Source organism: Sus scrofa, chromosome 13 (assembly GCF_000003025.6).
Source record: "Sus scrofa isolate TJ Tabasco breed Duroc chromosome 13, Sscrofa11.1, whole genome shotgun sequence".
NCBI classification, from domain to species: Eukaryota; Metazoa; Chordata; class Mammalia; order Artiodactyla; family Suidae; genus Sus; species Sus scrofa.
Genome location: NC_010455.5, coordinates 65,338,703 through 65,360,539, shown reverse-complemented (window position 1 = coordinate 65,360,539; position 21,837 = coordinate 65,338,703). Strand labels below are relative to the sequence as shown.

Genomic DNA, 21,837 nt, shown 5'->3' with positions numbered 1-21,837 from the left:
GCCGTTAATATTATTATTGTCCAATGAGATTTGGGCACAGGTTAGGAAAAATCAATTGAAAACATCTCTGCCTCATGGGTCAGAAGTTCCTTATGAAGAGAGTCTGAAAGAGTGAAGCATTAACCTCTCTGAGCCTCCATGTCTTCATCTGTAAAATGGCAATAACAATCTCACTTCTGCCTACTTTACAGGGAAGCTCTGACTGGTCAATGGTAAGTACTTAAAAAAAAAAAAAGATTTGTTGAAGGAGTGAGTACATGGACTATGTGGGGGTGCCAGTGACAAGCCGCAGAGGTCTTCCCTGAACAATGTAACTGTGCTGATTTGCTGCCCATGAAACCTAATGTGATGGAGGCCCACATCAGGCAGGGGATCAGTGCTGAGTTGAACAGACAGACTGGATAGTGTGCTGATCAGTGCTTCATGTTTGGGTAATGGACACTCATACTCGATTGGTGAGTGTTTAAATATACTGGTACAGCCTTTTTGGAAAAGTCTAGCTATAACAGTGATAAAACAGCACACAAATTAACCTAGTAATTCCATCTACTAGAAATCCCCTAGATATTCTGGCTCAAATATGCCAAGATTTTCATAGATAGTAAGTATGTTCACTTCAACTCTTTGCAATATCGAAAAACTGGAAATAATGTAAAGTGTCCTCAGTATGGGAGTGGATACATAAATTTCAGTAATCTGTATGATGGACAATGTAGCTATTAAAAAGAATGAGATAAATCCATAAAACGGAGCCGTTTCAGGAGGAATCTAAGTTAACCGAAAAATTCAAATTGACAAAAGTATGATTTACCACAATAATATTCGTGGAAAAAAACTGTAATTATGTATCTGCACAGGAACTACCTGGAAGGCTACACTCCAAAGTTAAGATAGTTAACCATCCTAGTTGATGAAAGAGCTCTTATTTAAAGTCCAGAGGCCCTATTTGTAGTCTGGTCAAAGACACCGTGTGACTCAAGGAAACTATTCACTTTTGGGGGCCAAAGCGAACTTTTGTGAAAGCTAACGATAATGTTTACCTCTTAGTATTGTGATGCGGTGAGATGAAATAATGGATTTGAAAACCCTGGCTCACAGCAGGGACAGATCGTCATAGCAATCAGAGAAGGTGACTGGAAAGAGGGGGCGTGAGCCTAGACTTTGAAATGTTTAGCAAGGCCTGGATTTCGTTTGATGCCAGGCTATCTTTTCCCAACATTCAACAGGCATTTATTTATTAAGTGTCTGTACAAAACCGGATGTCGTGGAGAGGCGAAGAGGAAACCCCGCGCGTGCGCAATGAGAGCACCTTTGGCTGCGCTCCGCCCACGTACTACAACTCCCAACAGGCACCGCTCGCGTGTCAGGCGCGTCGCGAAATGCTGACGTACCTCAGTAGCGCGGGGAATTTCGAGTGGCAGTGGGGCACTGGAGACCAGTGGGTAGCGGATACCCCCCGCTTTTTTAGGGGAGACCATGGACTCCTTGGTCGAACAACGGTGGCCTCCGGGGCTGGCAGTCATGAAGGTGAGTGTTTCGGGGGGGTTGGGGGCGCCCGGCGTCCGCAGGAGGCCAGCCCCGGCTTAAGGAGGAGAAAGGATGAGGCGCCAGTGGCGAGCTGGGCCAGGGTACCTGGCTCTTCGCTGCCACTTGCCAACCGCTTGGCTTTGGACTTCAGTTTCCTCCCCTGGGAGGTGCCGGGGATAAGCCTTGGTCCATTATGGTGATCCAAGGTTGGCCTTCGTATGGAACCGATCATTCTCCGAGTCAGCCACAACAGTAACAGAGAACTGGAGGGAAGCAGTTACTCCAAACAATGGAAACAACAGTGACACCTAATTCTTAGGGCTTACTACGTGCCATGCATTATGTAAACTCTCCCAGTTCTTTAGTTGAGAATCTGACACCGTATGTGATTTGGGGTGAATCCTGCATCAGATAACTCTTGATCGCTTAGCAAGGCAGGTAGTCTCCTTTACATTTCTCTTTAATTTCTTCCAGTTACCTTCAAGAAGCCTAGTGCTAATTTGTCTTAATTCCTCTCTGATGTGTCCTGACTCCTAATAGTTGTGCATCTCTCTCTTTTAAACAAAGAAATCAGGACTGGGGCCCAGCACTAGCCTTTGATCTCATTGCAGTATTTTACTGAAAGAACACTGATTTTTGCGGCTACTTTGTTTTTGGCGAGGCATTCCAGTTTCCATTTACCATAGTGGTGAGTTCTGGATTCTCCTATGTTTGGTTAAGAGCAAATACACTATGCTGTGCTAGCTACAATCAGTTGCTTGGTTTTTCTCCTTGTTCTGTGTTTCTCTTTGCGATTGTGAGCAGGATCACCTTCTTCTGTTCCTTAGTTTGGTAAATTTGAGGATTGTGGTGTCTGTTCCACTGACTCATAAGGCTGACTCTAGGGATTAAGTGAAGGAACGTGGGGGAGGTTAAAGGAGGTATAAGGCCATGTTCTACCTGCTGCCACCAGTGTCATCTCTATTGCTTGGGGACTTGAGATAGCCCTATGGTGAAAAGCTGACATCATGGAAGGATCTAGGAAAGCTGTGGTTTTAAAGTTGTGGTGGCTTTGGCACCAAGACGCAGTGGTGCAGTGGAGAAGAACACAGATTTGAGTTCCAGTGGTTCTGGATTAAATTTGCTCTCTGCTTCATATTTAACTGTGACCCTGATTCAGTTACCTAACCTCTCTGAGCCTCAGTTGCCTCATCTATAAACTGGAAATAGAAATAAATAGTTTATAAGGCTGATTAAATGTGTGTGAATTGGGATGCTGTCTGGCTTATTCACTGTGCCTAAACACAATGGTGCTCAAAAATGACTTGCTAGTTGATTGAAGGTATCTAGCATGTGGTAAGCATTAAATTAATAAATCTTTATTATTAGCATGAAGAAATATTATTAGTTTTTTTTTTTAGGGGATGGAGAAAGATCTATGGCAGATGTTCCAATCTTGGTGGCTTTCTGATAGGCATATACGTATTTTTGCATTTCAGCCAGTAGATGATTTGCTGCGGTGTGGAATTTGCTTTGAATATTTCAACATTGCAATGATGATTCCTCAGTGTTCACATAACTGTAAGTATGTACTCCTTCTGTGAGGTAGTAAAAGTGTGATTTTTATGTAATGTAGTGTTCATTTAACACCAAAAATTAGTACACATACTTATTTCTCACTTTTATTTAGCTTCTCTGTCTTGAAGTTTTCAGGTCTTTTCCATGACCTCCCTCTTGAATAGTAAATATTTTGTATGGGCTCTGATGTTTTTCTACCACTTCCCTCTTGAATGCTTTTATGCCCTTTGTAACATTTACAAGAGTAATGGTTTTGATCACTATGTATGTTTATTTATCCAACACTTCTAGATGTTAAATTTCAGAATTTTTGTTTTTAACAGGATAAGAGATAGGTGGTTCAACCAAGTAGTCCTTGGCATGGAATTTAAAGTTTAAAAAAAAATCCCAGTGGGAGAGTTCTTCCACTGAAGAGTATTACAGACAGAATTATCACTTAACTTGCTCTGTGATGCTGGAAAGAATCATATATTGAGTCTATACTTCTCTCTATGAGGCTAGTATGTAAATATTGTTATACTGTAGCTTGACATATGTAGTGCATAGGAGTGCACCTGTCATTGTTCAGGATCTGCCCTCCAGTTTATGAATTATCTAGGCTTGGGATCTCCCTTATTATCTATTTTCCAGTTGATTTACCTTGGAAAGTTTTTTTTTTTTTTTTTTTTTTGTCTTTTTTTGTTGTTGTTGTTGTTGTTGCTATTTCTTGGGCCGCTCCCGCGGCATATGGAGATTCCTAGGTTAGGGGTCGAATCGGAGCTGTAGCCACCGGCCTACGCCAGAGCCACAGCAATGCAGGATCCGAGCCTCGTCTGCAACCTACACCACAGCTCACGGTAACGCCGGATCGTTAACCCACTGAGCAAGGGCAGGGACCGAACCCACAACCTCATGGTTCCTAGTCGGATTCGTTAACCACTGCGCCACGACGGGAACTCCTTTTTTTTTTTTTTTTTTTGTCTTACCTTGGAAAGTTTAAAAAAAAAAATTAGGCTTAAAAAATGGTTTTGTGGGAGTTCTCTTTGTGGTGCAGTGGAAACAAATCTGACTAGTATCCATGAGGATGCGGGTTCGATCCCTGGCCTTGCTCAGTGGGTTAGAGATCCAGCATTGCCATGAGCTGTGGTGTAGGTCACAGACACGGCTCGGATCCTGCGTTGCTGTGGCTGGCAGCTGTAGCTCGATTTGACCCCTACTGTGGGAACTTGCATATGCCACATGTGTGGCGCCAAAAAAAAAAAAAAAAAAAAAAAGGTTTTGTGAATAGTCGTAGCTTTGGTGAAAATTTTCTATCAAGAAGACAATAAGAGGATAGTGGTGGCAGCAACACAGGCATTAGGGATACATTCGGGCTTGACTCTTCCCTTCCCACTTACTAGGTGGATGAAATTGCAAATCCTAGCATGTCTTCAAATTTGAAACTTTGGTAAGAAGTTTCTGCCTTAGAAGATGGTTGTGAGAATTTAATATGCAAAGTCCAGTGTCTGGCACATTATAGGCCTTTAGTAAATAAATGTTAGTTTCCTTCTAAGCTAGATTCATATTAGTAGCTAAGATAAATTTGGGAGATTCTAAATATGTGTTAAAATTGTCTTTATTTAGGCTTAATTTACATATAATACAGTGCATCCATTTTAAGTGCGCTGGAAAGTGTGCAAGTATCAATAAATTTTGATAAATGTTTATAGCATGTAACCACTATAGTTTAGATACTGAACATTTCTATCACCTGATAGAATTCTCCCTATCTCAGTCAATATGGCCCCAGGGAATTAGATGTGCATCTGTTTCTGGGTTCTTTTCTATTCCATTGATCATTGTTTCTATCCTTATGCCAACACCAAGCTATCTTAATTACTGTGGCCTTCTAGTAAATCTTGAACTCAGGCATAGCAACTACTCTAGCATTTTTTTTCTTTATCAAAATTTTGGTTTTTCTTTATCAAAGTTTTGGTTCTTTTAGGATCTTTGCACTTTATATGCATTTCCATATAAATTTTATTTTTATTTTATTTTTTGGCTTTTTAGGGCCACACTCATGGCATATGGAGGTTCCCAGGCTAGAAGTCAAATCGGAGCTATAGCCACCTGCCTTTGTCACAGCCACAGCAACACGGGATCTGAGCCGCGTCTGTGACCTACACCACCGCTCACTGCAATGCCATATCCTTAACACACTGAGTGAGGCCAGGGATCAACCCGAGACCTCATGGATCCTAGTCAGATTTGATTCTGCTGAAACATGACTGGAACTCCGAATTTCCATATAAATTTTAGAATCAGATTGTTAATTTCTACAAAAAGGCCTGGGACGTTCATTGGAATTGCACTGAATCTGGAGATCAGTCTGTAGGTAATTGACATTTTAAATGTTGTCTTCAGTATAGGAATGTTGTCCTAAATTATAAAGAAATCCTGGTAAAGAATTGGGATTATCATAAATAAAAGGACAGCTTTATTGTTTGCAAGGTTTGCAAACTGGGCATAAACAGCCTTGTGTAACCTAAAGTGCCTTCAGTGAAGGGAGTGAAGGATTTTTAAAAACAAAAACCACACAAGTCACATTTGGGAGACTTGCTAAGGGAATTGGCTGGCCCTTGCAGCCTGACCACATATTCTTGTCAGAGAACATAATCTGGTTTCAGTTTTTTTTTTTTTTAATTTCCTGAGACATTTTAAATTGAGCTTTTTTAGATAGTATATATTTTAGATCTCTTTCAGTCTAGTCTGAAAATATCTATTTTTTACTTGGAATATTTAGACCTACATTGTATAATATAGTAGCTGCTAGCCACATGTGGCTATTAACATCTCAAAGTTAAGTAAAAACTTTAGTTGCACTAGCCTCATTTCACGTGTTGAATTGCCCATGAGACCAGTGGCTGCTGTATTGGACAGTGTAGATATGGAACATTTACATCATTGCAGAGGTTAGTTATTGATAAAGCTGGATTTAGATATACTACCTTGCTTTTTTTGTTTTAGCTTTTAAGGGCTCTGCGTGCATCATATGGAAGTTCCCAGGCTAGGGGTTGAATAGGAGCTGTTGCTGCCGGTCTATGCCACAGCCACAGCAATGCAGGATCCAATCCACATCTGTGACCTACACCACGGGTCATGGCAACGCCGGATCCTTAACCCACTGAGCTGGGCCAGGGATGGAACCTGCAACCTTATGGGTACAAGTCAGTTTCGTTACTGCTAAGCCGCAATGGGAACTCCTATACTACCTTGCTTTTTGTTTTTTTTTTTTTTTTTTTGTCCAGCTGTTCTGTCTGACCTGTCTTCCTGTCTTTTAAAAAGATAATTTAACATTTAAAAATACTGACTTATCAGCACTATTTCTTTATTGTTTTAGTGGTTAAGATAGGCATCTTTAAGTTATTACAATCTCCCTTTGAAAAATATTATGCCACTTGAATAGTGTAAAACTGTTAGAACTATGCCTTTCTTCTCTTTTTTTAAATTGACGTATAGTTGATTTACAACATTATATTAGTTTCAGGTGTATAATAATGATTCAGTATTTTTATAGCTTTTATAACATTTAAAGTTATTATCAAATATTGGCTATATTCTCTGTGCTGTATATCATTATAGCTTATTTATTTTCTCTTTTTTGTTTTTCTTTTTTATTTATTTTATACATAGTAGTTTATATAAAATCCTCTACCCATATTTTGACCTTCCTCTATTCCCTCTCACCGTTGGTAATTGCTAATTTTTTCTCTAGATCTGTAAGTCTGTTATTGTTTTATTATATTCATTTTTTTCTTTCATTTTTTAGGTTCAATATATAAGTGATAACATACAGTATTTGTCTTTTTCTAACTTACCTCACTAAGCACAGTACCTTCCAGCTCCATCCATGTTGTTGCAAATGGCAAAATTTCATTCTTTATTATGGCTGAGTAATATTCCATTGTATATATAGACATATATAAAACCTATTCTTTTTTTTTTTTTTTGACTTTTTAGGGCTACAAATGTGGGATATGGAAGTTTCCAGGCTAAGGGCTGAATTGGAGCTACAGCTGCCAGCCCATGCCACAGCCACTGCAATGCAGGGTCCAAGACACATCTGCAGCCTATACTTATCACAGCTCATGGCAATGCCCCATCCTTGACCCACTAAGCAAGGCCAGGGATTGAACCTGCATCCTCATGGATACTAGTCAGATTTGTTTCCACTGCACCACAATGGGAACTCCCAGTATACCACCTATTCTGTATCCATTCATCTGTGATAGATGTTTAGGTTGCTTCTACATCTTGGCTCTTGTTCAGTAATGCTGCTTTGAACATGGGATGCATATATCTTCTCAAATTAGTGTTGTTGGTGTTTTTTTTCCAGATGTATACCCAAGAGTGAAACTGCTGGGTAATATTGCGGTTGTGTTTTTAGTTTTATGAGGAATCTCCATACTGCTTTCCATAGATGTTGCACCAATTTACATTCCTGCAGCAGTGTATTAGGGTTCCCTTTTCTCGACATCCTCACCAGCATATGTTATTTGTGGTCTTTTTGATGATAACTATTCTCACAGGTGTGAGGTGATATCTTATGTGGCTTTGATTTGCATTTTTTTGATGATGAGTGAAGTTGAGCATCTTTTCATGTGGTTATTGGCCATTTGTATGTCTTCTTTGAAAAAAATGGCTGTTTAGGTCCTCTGCCCCAATTTTTTTTAATTCAGTGAATTTCATTGTATTTATAGCTGTACAACCATCATCACAACCTAATTTTAGAACATTTCCATCCCAAACCCTGAGCCCATCCCTCCCCCTGCAACCTTGTCCTTTGGTAACCATAAGTTTTTCAAAGTCTGTGAGTCAGTTTCTATTCTGCAAATAAGTTCATTGTATCCTTTTTTTAGATTCCATATATAAGTGATAGCATATGGTGTTTGTGTCTCACTGACTAACTTCAGTTAGCATGATAATTTCTAGGTCCATTCATGTTGCTGCAAATGCTGTTATTTCATTCCTTTTTAATGGCTGAGTAATATTCCATTGTGTAGATGTACCACATCTTCTTTACCCACTCCTCTGTCCATGGACATTTAGGTTGCTTCCATGTCTTGGCTATTGTATATAGTGCTGCAATGAACATTGGGGTATATGTATCTTTTCGAGTCATGGTTTTCTCTGGATAGATGCCCAGGAGTGGGATTGGTAATTGGTAATTGAGAGCCTTGCTGGGTAGAATATTCTTGGTTGGGGGTTTTTAACTTTCATCACTTTAAGGATATCATGCCATTCCTTTCTGGCCTGTAGAGTTTCTGTTGAAAAATCATCTGATAACCCTATTGGGGTTCCCTAGTATGTTATATGTTGCTTTTCCCTACCTCCTTGCAGTATTTTCTCTGTCTTTAATTTTAGTCATTTTGATTATTATGTGTCTCAGGGTATTCCTCCTTGGGTTTATTCAGTATGGTACTTGTTTTGCTTCCTGGATTTGAGTGAGTGATTCCCTTCCCATGTAGGGAAAATTTCAGCTATTATCTCTTAAAATATTTTTTCTAGCCCTATCTATCTCTCTTCTCCTTCTGGCAGCCCTATAATGGAAATGTTGTTGTGTTTAAAGTTGTCCCAGAGTCCTCTTAGACTGTCCTCATTTATTTTCATTCTATTTTCTTTATTCTGTTCTTCATTATTGATTTGTACCAGTCTGTCTTCTACCTCGCTTATTCATTCTCCCTCCTGTATTCTGCTATTGGTTCCTTCCAGTGAATTTTTTATTTTGGGTAATGTGTTGTTTATCTCTGTCTGTTTAATCTTTAAATCTTCCATTTCTTTGTTAAATGTTTCTTATAGTTTATTGTTCTTTGCCCTCAGTTTTTTTCCAAGATCTTCAATCATCTTTACTATTGTTACCCCAAAGTCTTTTTCAGGTAGGTTGCTTATTTCCACTTTACTTAGCTGTTTTCTGGGCTTTTGTCTTGTACCTTCATCTGGCTCATATTTCTTAGATGTTTCATTTTGTATAGCTTTTTGTGTGGTCTCCTTTTTGCAGGCTACAATGTTATAGCCTCTCTTGCTTCTGGTGTCTCCTCCCTTGTGGGGGAAATAGATACAAGGGCATGTGGCAGGTTTCCTAAAGGGAAGGACTGGTGGCTGCCCACTGGTACATGGAGCTGAGTCTTATCACTCTGGTGGATGAGGCTTTGTCTCTGGGTGTGATGAGAAGTGGCTTTGTGCCTGGGAGGACTTTAGACGGCCTGTTTGCTAATGTGTGGAGCTGTGTTCCCACCCTGTTTGTTGTTTGGCCTGAGGTTCTCAGCCCTGATGGTTAGGACCAGATTTTTCCAAAATGGCAGCCTTCAGGGGAGCTCATACCAATGATTATTCTTTGGGACCTCTGCCTCCAATGTCTTTCCCCCACAGTCAGCCACAGCTTTCCCAGGAGACCCTTCAAGACCCACAGGTATAGCTGACCCAGATTCCTATGAAGTCCCTGCTTTGCCATGGGACCTAGTGCACATAAAACCCTGCGTGCCCCCTCCAAGAGTGGAGTCTCTGTTTGCCCCAGTGCTGTGTAGCTTCTGTGGTCAAATCTCACTAGCCTTCAACACCAAGTGCTCTGGGGGCTCCTCCCTGTGTCCATCCTCCAGTCATGGGAACCTGACATGGGGTTAGGTACTCTCACTGCTGTGGGAAAGCCTCTGTGATACAGTTATTTTCCAGTTTGTAGGTTTCCCACCCAGCAGGTATGGGATTGCTCCTCTCATCTTGATATGGCTTCTTCTTTGTCTTTGGGTATAAGATATCTTTTTTGGTAGCTTCCAGTCTATTTTGTTTATGATTGTTAAGCAATTAGTTGTAATTTTTGTGTTTTTGTGAGAGGAGATGAACTTGAGTCCTTCTGTTCCACCATTTTGTATCTGACCTCTATTAATGTTTTATAGTTCTCAGTGTATAAGTCTTTAACTTTAACCTCCTTGGTTAAGTTTATTTCTAGGTTTGTTTTTGTTTTGTTTTTTTTTTTTTTGGTACGATTTTAAAAGGTATTATTTTACATTCCCTTTCTGATATTTCATTTTTAATGTACATCAGTGCTACTCATTTCTGAATGTTGATTTTGAATCCTGCTACCTTGCTGAATTTGAATAAGTAGTTTTTCTGTGGTGTCCTTAGGGTTTTCTCTATATAGTGTCATGTCATCTGCATAGAGTGACAGTTTTCTTTCCTTCCAATTTGGATACCTTTTATTTCTCTTTCTTGTCTGATTGCTGTGGCCAGGACTTCCAATATTATGGTGCGTAGAAGTGGTGAGAGTGGGCATCTATGTCTTGTTCCATATTTTAGCAGGAAGGCTTTCAGCTTTTCTTTGTTGAGTATTATATTGGCTGTGGGCTTGTCATAAATGGCTTTTATTGTGTTAAGAAATGTTGCCTCTATACCCCCATTGATAAGAGTTTTTAATCATGAATGGATGTTGAATTTTGTCAAAAAATTTTTTGTGTATATTGAGAGGATTATGTGGTTTTTGACTTTTCTTTTGTTAGTGTGACCTATTCCATTGATTTACGTATGTTGAACCATCCTTGTGAACTTTGGACAAATCCCAGTTGGTCATGGTGTGTAATCTTTTTTATGTGTTGTTGGATTTGGTTTGCTAGAATTTTATTAAAATTTTTTTGCAGAGTTCCCATCGTGGTGCAGCAGAAACAAATCTGACTAGGAACCATGAGGTTGTGGGTTTGATCCCTGACCTTACTCAGAGGGTTAAGGATCCAGTGTTTCTGTGAGCTATGGGGTAGGTCACAGATGCGGCTTGGATCTGGTGTTGCTGTGGCATAGACCAGCAGCTGCATCTCAGATTTAGACCCCCTAGTCTGGGAGTCTCCATATGCCACAGGTGTGGCCCTAAAAAGCAAAAACAAAAAAAATTGCATCTATATTCATCTAAGATATTGGCCTATAATTTTCTTTTTTGGTAGTATCTTTGTCTGTTTTTGGTATTGGGGTGATGGTGGCTTCATAGCCTGTCTTTGGTAGTGTCCTCTCCTCTTTAGGCTTGGTTTAAGTTTGGTAGAATTCACCTGTGAAGCCATCTGGTCCTGGGTTTTTTTGGGAAGGGTTTTTTTTGTTGTTTGTTTGTTTTTTAATTACAGACTCTATTTCACTTTTAGTGATGAGTCTGTCTAATTTATCTGTTCCTTCTTGATTTGGTTTTGGTGGGCTATATATTTCTAGAAAGTTGTCCATTTCTTCTAGGGTTCTCAAATTTGTTGGCATATATGACTCTTCATAGTATTGTCTTATGGCTTTTTGTATTTCTGGTATCAGTTGAGATTTCTCCTTTTTCATTTCTAGTTTTGTTTATTTGAGGTCTCTTTTCTTCTTGGTGAGCCTGGCCAGTGGTTTGTCAACTTTGTTTACTCTTTCAAAGAACCAGCTCTTGGTTTTATTGATTTTTTTTTTTTTCGCTATTTAAAAAAAAAATCTCTACTTTATTGAATTCCTCTCTGAACTTTATGAATCCTTCCTTCTGCTGAATTTAGGTTTTGTTTGTTCTTCTTTTTCTAATTCTTTTAGATGGCAGATTAGGTTGTTTGAGATTTTTCTTGTTTTTTTGAGGAAGGTCTATATTGCTATGAACTTTCCTCTAAGAACTGCTTTTGTGGCATTCCACATATTTTGGGGTTTTTTGCTTTTGTTTTTGTCCTTTGACTGTACCTGTGGCATGTGGAAATTCCCAGGCCAGGAACTGAACTTGTGCCACAGCAATGACCCAAGCCACTGCAATGACAATGCCAGATCCTTAACCTGCTGCACTACAAAAGAACTCTTACATTCCATAGATTTTGCATGGTTGTGTTTTCATTGTTTGTCCCAAGGTATTTTTTAATTTCCTTTTTTTTTTTTTTTTTTTTTTTTTTTTGCTTTTTAGGTCTATACCTGTGGCACATGGAAGTTCCCAGGCCAGGGGTTGAATCAGAGCTGCAGCTGCTGGCCTATGCTGCAGCCACAGAAACACAGGATCCAAGCCGAGTTTGTGACTTATACCACAGTTTATGGCAACATGAGATTCTTAACCCACTGAGCGAGGCCAGGGATTGAACCTGCATCCTCATGGATACTAGTCACATTTGTTTCTGCTGAGCCACAGTGGGAACTCCCTTAATTTCCTTTTTGATATCCTCATTGACCCATTGGTTTTTTTTTAGTAGCATGTTGTATAGTCACCATGTGGTCATTTTTTTCATAATTCTTTTCCTGTGGTTGATTGCTGGTTTCATGCTGTTCTCATGCAGTCAGAAAAGATGCTTGAAATAATTTCTATACTCTTAAATTTGTTGACGTTAGTTTTGGGTCCTAGTATATGATTAATCCTAGAGAATGTTCCATGTGCTTTTGAAAATAATATGTATTTTGATTCCTTTTGATGTAATGTCCTGAAAATATCAATTAAGTCTAACTGCTCTATTGTATCATTTAAGATCTCTTTTGCCTTATTGATTTCTATCTAGAAGATCTGTCCATTGATGTCAATGGGCTGTTAAAATCTCTTACTGTTATTGTATTACCATCAACTGCTCCCTTTATTTGTGTTAATGTTTGTTTTTTGTATTTGTGTGCTCCTATATAAGGTGCATATATAGTGAATTGTTATAGAGGTGTGCACCCTGAATAGTGATAGTTTCACCAAGTTCCTTCCCCAGCAACTATACTCAGCATCTCAGCATCAAGCTGCCATAGCTTTGAACTGTGTCTGTGAGCATCTGTGCTTTATTTTTATTTATTTTCTGCGTGTCTTCCGGTAATTGCTTTTTCACTTTATGCCTACTTTGGCTTATGAAAAGTTTCACAGGAATGCTTAACTTTCAGATGGTGGTGAAAACCTGTGTTATATTCTTTAGCTCCAAAATTTCTATTTGGTTCTTATTTATATTTTCTATCTCTTTGTTGATATTTTCACTTTGTTCACACATCATTTTCCTTAATTCATTGAGCATCTTTATTATTTAAAATTTTTAATTTAAAATTTTTTGTTGGGTAATTCATATACTTTTTTTTTTTTTTTTTTTTTTTTTTAGGATTAACTTCTGGAGACTTATTTTGTTCCATTGCTTTGGCCATGTTTCCCTGTATCTTCATTACACTGTGTTGAGATCCATGCATTTGAAAAAGCAGTCATCTTTCATAGGCTTTATAGACTTTCTTCATATAGGGAAAGCTAGATGTTCCTGCATCCACATTTACCAACCAGCCCAGCTAGAGATTCTGGGGGCCTCTTAAACCTTTTCTGTGGGTGTATCTTCTTTGGAATTGTGAGTGTAAATTCCCAATTAGAGATGTTTTGCTTGTTTCTTTTTTCATTAGTTTACAATGTTTTGCTTCTTCTTACATATGTAGTACGTGAGACCTTGTCAAACTGCAGCAAACTGCCCAGCTCTTTTTTGTTCTTAGTGGCCTCCCAAGCACTAGAATATGTCAGGTCCCATCAGCACTCTAAGTCAGGCAAGGTAGAAGCTGTCCCTCAGGCAGCCATTTAAAAAGCTGAAATATTGGTTGCATTCTTCTCTTTTACCTTTCTCCTCAAAGGAGAAGTCACAGAGTTATATTGACCTCCATCTGCTGTACTGTGGGTCTCTGGAGCAACAATAGCAGCAAACTGCCAGGTCTTTTTTGTTCTCATTAGTGTCTAGGCATCTGGAATATGACGAGTTTCTCCAGCACTATATGAGTTGGGTGAGCTAGAAACCAGTCTCTTGGGCAGCCTCATGAAAAGCTGCAATGTTGGATGCATGTTCCTCCTTAGAGCAAAGCTGAGAAGTGGGAGTTTCTGCGCACTCCCAGGGGAGGGGTGGTGGTGAACAAGTTTGTATTAATCCAGACTATCACCTTTGTTTTCATTGACTCCAACCCAGTGCCCTGTTTTGTCAGTGCTTAGAGTCAGGCGAGATGGAAACCAGTCCCTTGGGCAGAGTTCCCAAAATGTGAACATTTCATATGTGTTTCAGTCTTCTGTATCCTTCCCCTGGGAAAAGCTGGGAATTGGGAGTTTCTTTCTGTTCATGTGGTGCTGAGCCAGAGGGAGAGACTCTGGCAAGTAAGGGTCATGAACTGCCTACTGGCTCTGATGTGGCTAGTTGTGTGCTTGCCCTGGGGTACAGGAGCATCATAACTGTCATCTGGATTTGTCACAAAGGGATTTGGGTCACATACTGTTGTTGATTTTTATTTCCATGGGAAAAGCAAAGTCTGGCTTAATATTCCGCCATCTTGCTAACATCACCCACTCTCTGTGGCCAGTTTACTCTCATACTAAGGTGGGATATTCTAGGGTGTCTACTGAATGTCTGTGCATTTAGCGAGGTTCCTCTAAAGTGGGTGCTAGACATTTTATGAACTCTTGCCCCTGTGTAGTTTCTCCAGTTACGGTTCCTTCCCTGAAGTTGTCTGGCCTCTGTGTTTTCACCCTGCGAATGTGCAGATTTGCATAAGTAGTGGATCTGTATTCATGTTTCTGGAGGCCTTTCTATGTGTGGCTTCTTTCTTTCTGGCACTTTGCCTTGCAAATTCTAGCTACCTAGATTGCTTTGAACTCTGACTTTTGTTTCTTTAACTAGCAAGACTAATGGGCTTTTGTATCTCCTCCCTGAACAGTGATCAAGAAATGCCTCGGGGCAGATACCTTGGGATGGGGTAGAACTCCTCTTATTTCTGCAGTTGTCCGAAGTCTGAAAATAGCTGTTTCATATTTTTCCCTAGTGTTTTAGTTGTTTATAGAAGGATGGTAATTCTAGATCTTGGTTACTTGCTCATGAACAAAGATAAAAGTCAATTCTGTAGCTTTTAATTACGTTGTTTTAGGGAAAAACAACTTTATTTTTTATGAATTCAGTGAACTCAGCCAAAAAACTAGCCTTTATTTCCATTAAAAATTTTTTTTTGGCTTGTTTCTGTCACATAGTTGTCACTGAAGTGAAACTTTATATGAGGAAGTTGGTGGAGAGTACTTCCAATAATGATGATTTATTTTTTGAGCACTTATTTTTCATATTATACCGGTCATGATTCAGTAGGCTTTTTCTCCTAATCACCAGTTGTTACAGTTTCCTTCAAGACTAAAAGTTGCTCTGAGTCTGTAGTTATTTTAATGACACAAAGGCCCTCAGAGCTTAGTAGGAGCCAGAGCTAGCCATCATGTTCTGTATTGTCTTGGATTGACTAGAATTGGTGACCCAGGATCCTAGCCACTTTGATGCTCCTTACACGTTTCAAGACTTGTCATTTTAAATTCCTTTATTCTGTTTTGCTCTGTTTAGCATTTGAGATATGGGTGACAAACTGCTGCTATTAAGGTTTGAGTGAGGTGCAGTGGCAGAATGTAGGACAATTAAAATAATCTAAATTCATGCTATTAGAGTACTTTTGAGGGGAGAGGGCCCAGACTTACTCCTATCCTTAAAATACCATTAAATGAGAAATGTTCTCACCAATAGATTGATCTGCATGAGTGCCAATTTGATTTGCATTTGCACAGTATTACTGATTTGACAATGGAGTTGCTTAAAATATTTACTCTTAGATGAAGTCACTGGCTTTTAGGTACTGTTAAATTGCCACTATTTTAAAGATGGGCCAGCAGTCATTTTTCTTTTCCTTTGGTAGATTTTGACTCGCAAAATTAATTGAGGCTCATGTTGGAATAAAAAACAATTTAATTTTTAAAAAAAGTGAAATGTGAAATGTTTCATTTACTGGCCTTTGCCAAATTAAGAGGCAATGTCATATTCTCTCAGGGAAATAATCTGTGTTACTCTTCTTTTTCACTCTTAGGAGGCAGCACCGTGAAACAAGATGGGGAGAAAAGAGATAGCTCTACATACAGAAGGACCTCCCCTTTTGCAGACCTGCACTTAGGGGAATGTTGGAGTGCTTGGAGGGCTGTCATCTCCTGTTAGTTAAATGGTTACTTTATTGGAGGCAGAAGCCAGCCTTCTCAACTTTCCAGGATCTCCTATTCCTTTCAAACTTCTAACTAGATTTTCTTTCTTTCTTTTTTTTTTTCCGGCCATGCCTGTGGCATGTGGAAGTTGTTGAGCCAGGGTTCGAACCCCTGCCACAGTAGTGACCCAAGCCACAGCAGTAACAATGCTGGGTCTCCAACCTGCTGAGCCACCAGGGAACTCCTTGATTTTCTTTTTTTTTATTTGGACACTTAACAATTATTTTTAAAATGGTGCACTTTCTCATAAAATCCTTACGATCACATGCAGAAAGGATTGGTTTCAGTTTTAGAAATTTACGTTTTACTGTTAGAATGCTAGGCTCTTTGGATATATGAAAGTCAGCAGATGGCTTTATCCTGTTTGAGATTAGAAATGCCTCTTTCCCCAGGCTTGTGTGTTTCTGTGAAGCTACCCTCTGCTTCTTCCCTCTTCCACCCTGTATACATGGCTCATGGTTGGGCATTTGGGTAGAAAAACAAAATTCATGGACGATTTAAATAAAGCCACCTAGGAATATACAGTTTAGAGCTCTTTAGTTACTCTACTTTGATTGAAATACCATGCTTGCTCACTAGAAAATAAATTATGCTGCTCCATGGTTCACCAGCATATACTTGGTAGTAGACTGGTAGGTTGAATTAAGTGGAGGGCTTGATCTACTTTGGACTAATGTCTGGTTCTCTATATTTCAAGACAAAACACATGTAAGATTATGCAGAAGAGAAAGTAATAGCCTCATTATATATACTCTGGTACGTGTGATCCTATTAATTAAATATTTATATTATATAGGTACTTTAGAGTTGACGCTGGAATGAGCTAAGACTTTTGAGATTAGTGGGGTGGGAAGAATGTATTTTGCATGTGAGAAGTACATGAATTTGGAAGGTAAGGGGTGGAATGCTGTGGACTAAAGTGTCTTCCCCTGCCCCCCCCACCCCGCCCCCAACTTCCCCAGATTCGTAAGCCTTAAGCCTCAGTGTGATGGTATTTGGAGATAGGGCCTTTGGGAGATTATTATGTTTAGATGCGGTCGTGCCCCCTGATGATGAAAAGAGATAGAAAGCTTGTTTTCTCTCCCGGTGTCTTGTAAGGACACAGTGAGTAGGCAGCTGTCTGCAAGCCAGAAAGAGTCCTCACCACAAAGCTACTATGCTGGCACCTCAGTCTTGAACTAGCTCTCAGAAGTGGGAGAAAATAAATTTCTATTGTTTAAGCAGTCAGTCTATGATATTTTGGTATGGCAGGCCGAGCTTTCTAAGACACCTAATTCCTCCCTCCAGTCCTTTATATCATTACTGTCATTCATTTCATGCACATACAAGCATTTGCATATGTATATGAGCATAAGTAATCTAATGTTTTGCTGCTATTATTGTTTTGAGCAAACTGTTGTCTGTTAGATCAGTTAAGAATAAGAAAAATAAGTTTTAATTTTACCTGTACTTATTTCTTCTACATTTGTTCTTTTCTTTAGAGTGGATCCAAGTGTTAGGCTCATATCATTTCCCTTTTCTCTGAAGAATATAGCATTTCTTCCAGTGCCAGTCAACTGGGAGCAAGTGTCCTCAATTTTTATTTGTCTAGAAAGTTTTTATTTCTCTTTCACTTTTGAGGGATCATTTTGCAGAATATAAAGATCTTGGTCGATGGTCTTTTCTCTCCACACTTTTAATATTTCACTCATCCTTGCATGCATGGTTTCTGAGAACAGATTTAGTTATTATCTTTGTTTATCTGTAAGTATGGTGTTTTTTCTCCTCTAACTTTTTCTAAGATTTTTTTCTTTATTTTTTCCACAGTTTGAATGTGATATATCAAATTGTAGGTTTGGGACATTTTTTCTATGTGGTGTTCTTTTGGCTGCCTGAATCTGTAGTTTGGTGTCTGACAATCTGAGGGAAATTCTCTGTCATTTATTCTTCAAATATTTTTTCTATTTTCTTTCTCTTTTTCTTCTCTTTCTGATGTTACCAAGGTATAACAAAAGGTATACCTTTTGTTGTTGTCCCCCTGCAGAATGTTCTTGAATATTATTTCATTTTGTTTTGTTTTTAGATAATAGTTATGTTCATTTATTAGTTTCAAAAATTTACATCAGCTGTAATTATTTTTTTTGTGTGTGTGGTTTTTTTTTTTTTTCTGGTCTTTTTGCTTTATAGTTTTGGAAGTTGCTATTGAGATATCCTCAAATGCACTAATTTTTTTTCTCCTCAGCTGCATTTTATCTGCTAATGAGCACATCGAAGGCATTCTTCATTTCTTCTACAGTGTTTTTCATTTCTAGCATTTCTTTGACTCCTCCTTAGAATTTTCATCTCTCTGCTTATATTACCCATTTGTTCTTAAATGTTGTCTACTTTGTCCAGTACAGCCCTTAGCATACGAATCATAGTTGTTTTAAATTCCTGGTCTGACAATTCCAGTGTTCCTGTCATATCTGACAATGCTAATGATGCTGTCAATTTCTTCAAATTGTGTTTTTTGCCTTTTAGTATGCCCTATAATTATTTCCTATTAGTGGGGCATTGATGTACTGGCTAAATGCAACTGCAGTAAATAGCCCTTTTAGTAATGTGCTGTGAGATGTGGGGGGAGGGGTGGTGTTGTATATTCCTACAATTAGGTGTCTTTTAGTGAGCCTGTGCCCTGGGCTGTGAACGCCACAAGTGGTTCTCAGTTTGTCCCCCCCTTGGGAGGGCCAGGATGGCTAGAGGTAACTGGAGTTGGTTGTTTCCCTTCCAGCCAGTTCTGCTGGACTCTGATAATAACCTAATAGAATAGGCTCCAATAAAATAGTTTATCTTGAGGGCAGGCCTTGTTAAGAACAGAGGGTTCTGGTGTATTTTAAAATGATTATTTCCCCCCCTCCCCTGCAGAAGAATTTTGGATTCCCCCCACGCCCTACTTATGGTCACTTTGAGAACCTGGTATATCCCTTGGAGTTAAAAACTGACATAAGTGTGAGCTGCTGCCCCCCACCCCTCCCCACCCCATGTCTATGTCCCTGTGGAGTTTTTAACTCTCAGACTTATCCACACTGCGCCTCCAGCAATTTGTCAATTATAGTTCAGATTTTGTGTCCCAACATTGGTTACAGCAAAAGCTCTTCTCTAGTTCCCATGGAGGTTTCTGCTCTGGTAAATTGTATTTTTCTATATCCAGCCTGTCTCTCCAGTTTTGGGGGCAGCAGTTTGCCCCATAAGGTCAGTTCCTCAATGGATCTAAGAAGAGATACTGATTTTTTTAGTTTGTTCAGCTTTTTACTTGTTGTTAGGTGGAGTGATAACTTCCAAGGTGCTTACATGCCAAACTGGAAACCCCCTTTATTTGTCTTTGCTTCCCAAAAGAACTTTATTCATTGCCTGATTTATCTTTTTCATAATGTGTTTCATTTTTCCTGGGTGCTCTTACTGAGGCTGACATGATTTGTTCACTTCCAGGATATCTGTACCTGAAATAATACTATCTCTTCCTTTTCCTCCTTAACTAAACTGAATCCTTTAATGAGGCTCCTTTACTAAGCTGAATTCGTGCTCGTAGCAGATTAGCTACCAGTAAGGTACCATTCTATTAGTCACATCTGTTTTTTTCTTTGGGAGATTATTTTACACTGCCTTGAGTTTGAAGAATTTCGTTCATGCCAATTTCCACTTAACTTGTTAAGACTTAATACATTGTCCTTAATGCACCATTGGACTGTAATTGCCTCACTGCCATTTCAGCTCCTTGAGGTCAAGAACCGTCCCTTACATACTGTGCTTTTCTTAGTGCTTGCCACAAAAGTACTTGTTAAATGTGGGATGAAGGATATCATTTAAGATATCCTTAGAGTTAGGATGTAGAAATCCCTAATTTGATAACATGGGTATATATTATTTCTTAACATGTGTATATGTCTTATTTCAGAATTTGTATTTTAGAGTGTTAGGCAGTGGAGAAACACTACATGTTTATATAAATCCATCCTAGGTCTTAAATGTATATTTCCTTCATTTTACAGTGATGCGTATTGCTTATAGAGTTGTGATGTGCTAGGGACTCATGATTATTATTATTTGCTATGTTTCCATTTCCTAAAAATGCTATTTAATTATATTTGCAAATGTGTATAGGTAAAGTAGAGGTCCTAGAATTTTTGGATTATAATGATATACCTTAGGTGATGGAAATATTCTAAGGCTTAAGTCAGATTTTGTTTTTGCTTGTGCCTGCAGCGTAGACTTTCTTAGGCCAGGAATCGAACTTACACCACAGCAGTGACACAAGCTGCTGCAGTGAAAATGCCAGATCTTTAACCTGCTGCACCACCAGAGAACTCCTCCAGTGTTATTATATAGTTTAACTGATACATTGTGTTGCATTTGTGTTTTTGCAGACTGTTCTCTTTGTATAAGAAAATTTCTGTCCTATAAGACACAATGTCCAACTTGTTGTGTGGTAAGTTTTTCTTTCCTTATCTTTTAAACTAACTGATTGGTAGAGATATTTCTGCTTCATGCATACACAAAAGCCTATGGGAAGATGTATAATTATTGAATTAAGCTATATCAAAAACATTTTTAGAAAGGACTTCTAAAATACATATACGGAGAAATGGACTTTGTTCAACTGTTCATTAAGATTTCTGATAACCTAAATGTATTTTAGGAAGTAAGAACTAAGAGTAAGATATAACACACTTTAAATTTTATGAACTGTTTTTATGGCTTTTTTTTTTTCTTGTGATTTCTTACCTAGGGTAGAAAATGGTAGGTATTATTTGCAAAGGATTATTATTTGTGCAGAAGGCAAAGATTCTGCTTAACTGGCCCCTACCTCTTTCCCAAAGCAGACCTTCTGAGAGAATACTAGGAAATTTGTTACAGTTTCTGAGACATTTCATGTGATAGAAATAGGTGAAAAAGTAGGTAGAAAGGGAAAGTAAACATAAATAAGGGTGAAGAAAGAAGAAAAAGAGACAGTAATGTCTGACAGAAAGGACACTGGGGCTAGTTAAAGGGTTTGGGTTCTTGTTTGATACCTCTGGTAGGTACCTTGTGTCACGTTGTAGTTGAACTTATTTGGTTCCCAAGTCTAAACTTTTTACCATTAGGTATGCTGCTGTCATCAAGATGGTACTGTCACAGAGATAAACTATATGTCATTTTTGCTAAATAACTACTGGATTTATGATTTTCCTCTTGCATTCCTGAACACCAGTCTTGTTTTTAAACTCTTTTTGAACACCTACTGCCTTTCCCAATGTTGTCACTTAAAAGAGCATCTTTATCTGCTTTTCAGGAGAAATTTTTGGGAAAGCTGAGTGCTGACATTTTGAAGGAGAATTCTAACTCATATCAGGTTTCTTCTTAGTCAGAACAGCATACATATGTTTTTCCCAGATGCTTTGGAGAGCTTTTATCAGACTTCCAGTCAGCAGATAGTGATTCACTGTTTTAAAATTCCATATTAGTACGAAATAAATTAACTTTATTTTGAGGCTTTCCTGGAAGACTCAGTAGAATGGGAAGTCTCAGGAGGATGAGACTCACGTTTTCAAAAACAAGATTATGACAAGTTAATTATTGTTTCTGACCTTTTTCCATCTGTTGTTTTTCTTCTCTAGACAGTCACAGAGCCGGACCTAAAAAATAACCGCGTGTTAGATGAACTGGTAAAAAGCTTGAATTTTGCACGGTATGATTTAGTTTTGTGACTAATTCCTAACTGCTTTTGCCTTTTATATGTGTTTCGCCCCCTTTACTCTGTGCACTTTTGGGGTTTAGGAAAGGCGGGGTTGCATATT

General features: G+C 38.8%; 1 protein-coding gene across 4 annotated transcripts in view; it reads left to right on the top strand.

The window, feature by feature from the left end:
* RAD18 (RAD18, E3 ubiquitin protein ligase) overlaps positions 1,034-21,837 on the top strand; it is a 106,091-nt gene continuing 85,287 nt past the window's right edge. Inside the window, 4 exon segments of one of the 4 annotated variants that reach the window (NM_001142833.1) lie at positions 1,398-1,527; positions 3,006-3,087; positions 20,428-20,489; positions 21,658-21,728. In NM_001142833.1, coding sequence (NP_001136305.1) covers positions 1,477-1,527; positions 3,006-3,087; positions 20,428-20,489; positions 21,658-21,728 — 266 coding nt within the window. In that variant the 5' untranslated portion in view covers positions 1,398-1,476. 4 annotated transcript variants of the gene reach the window in all.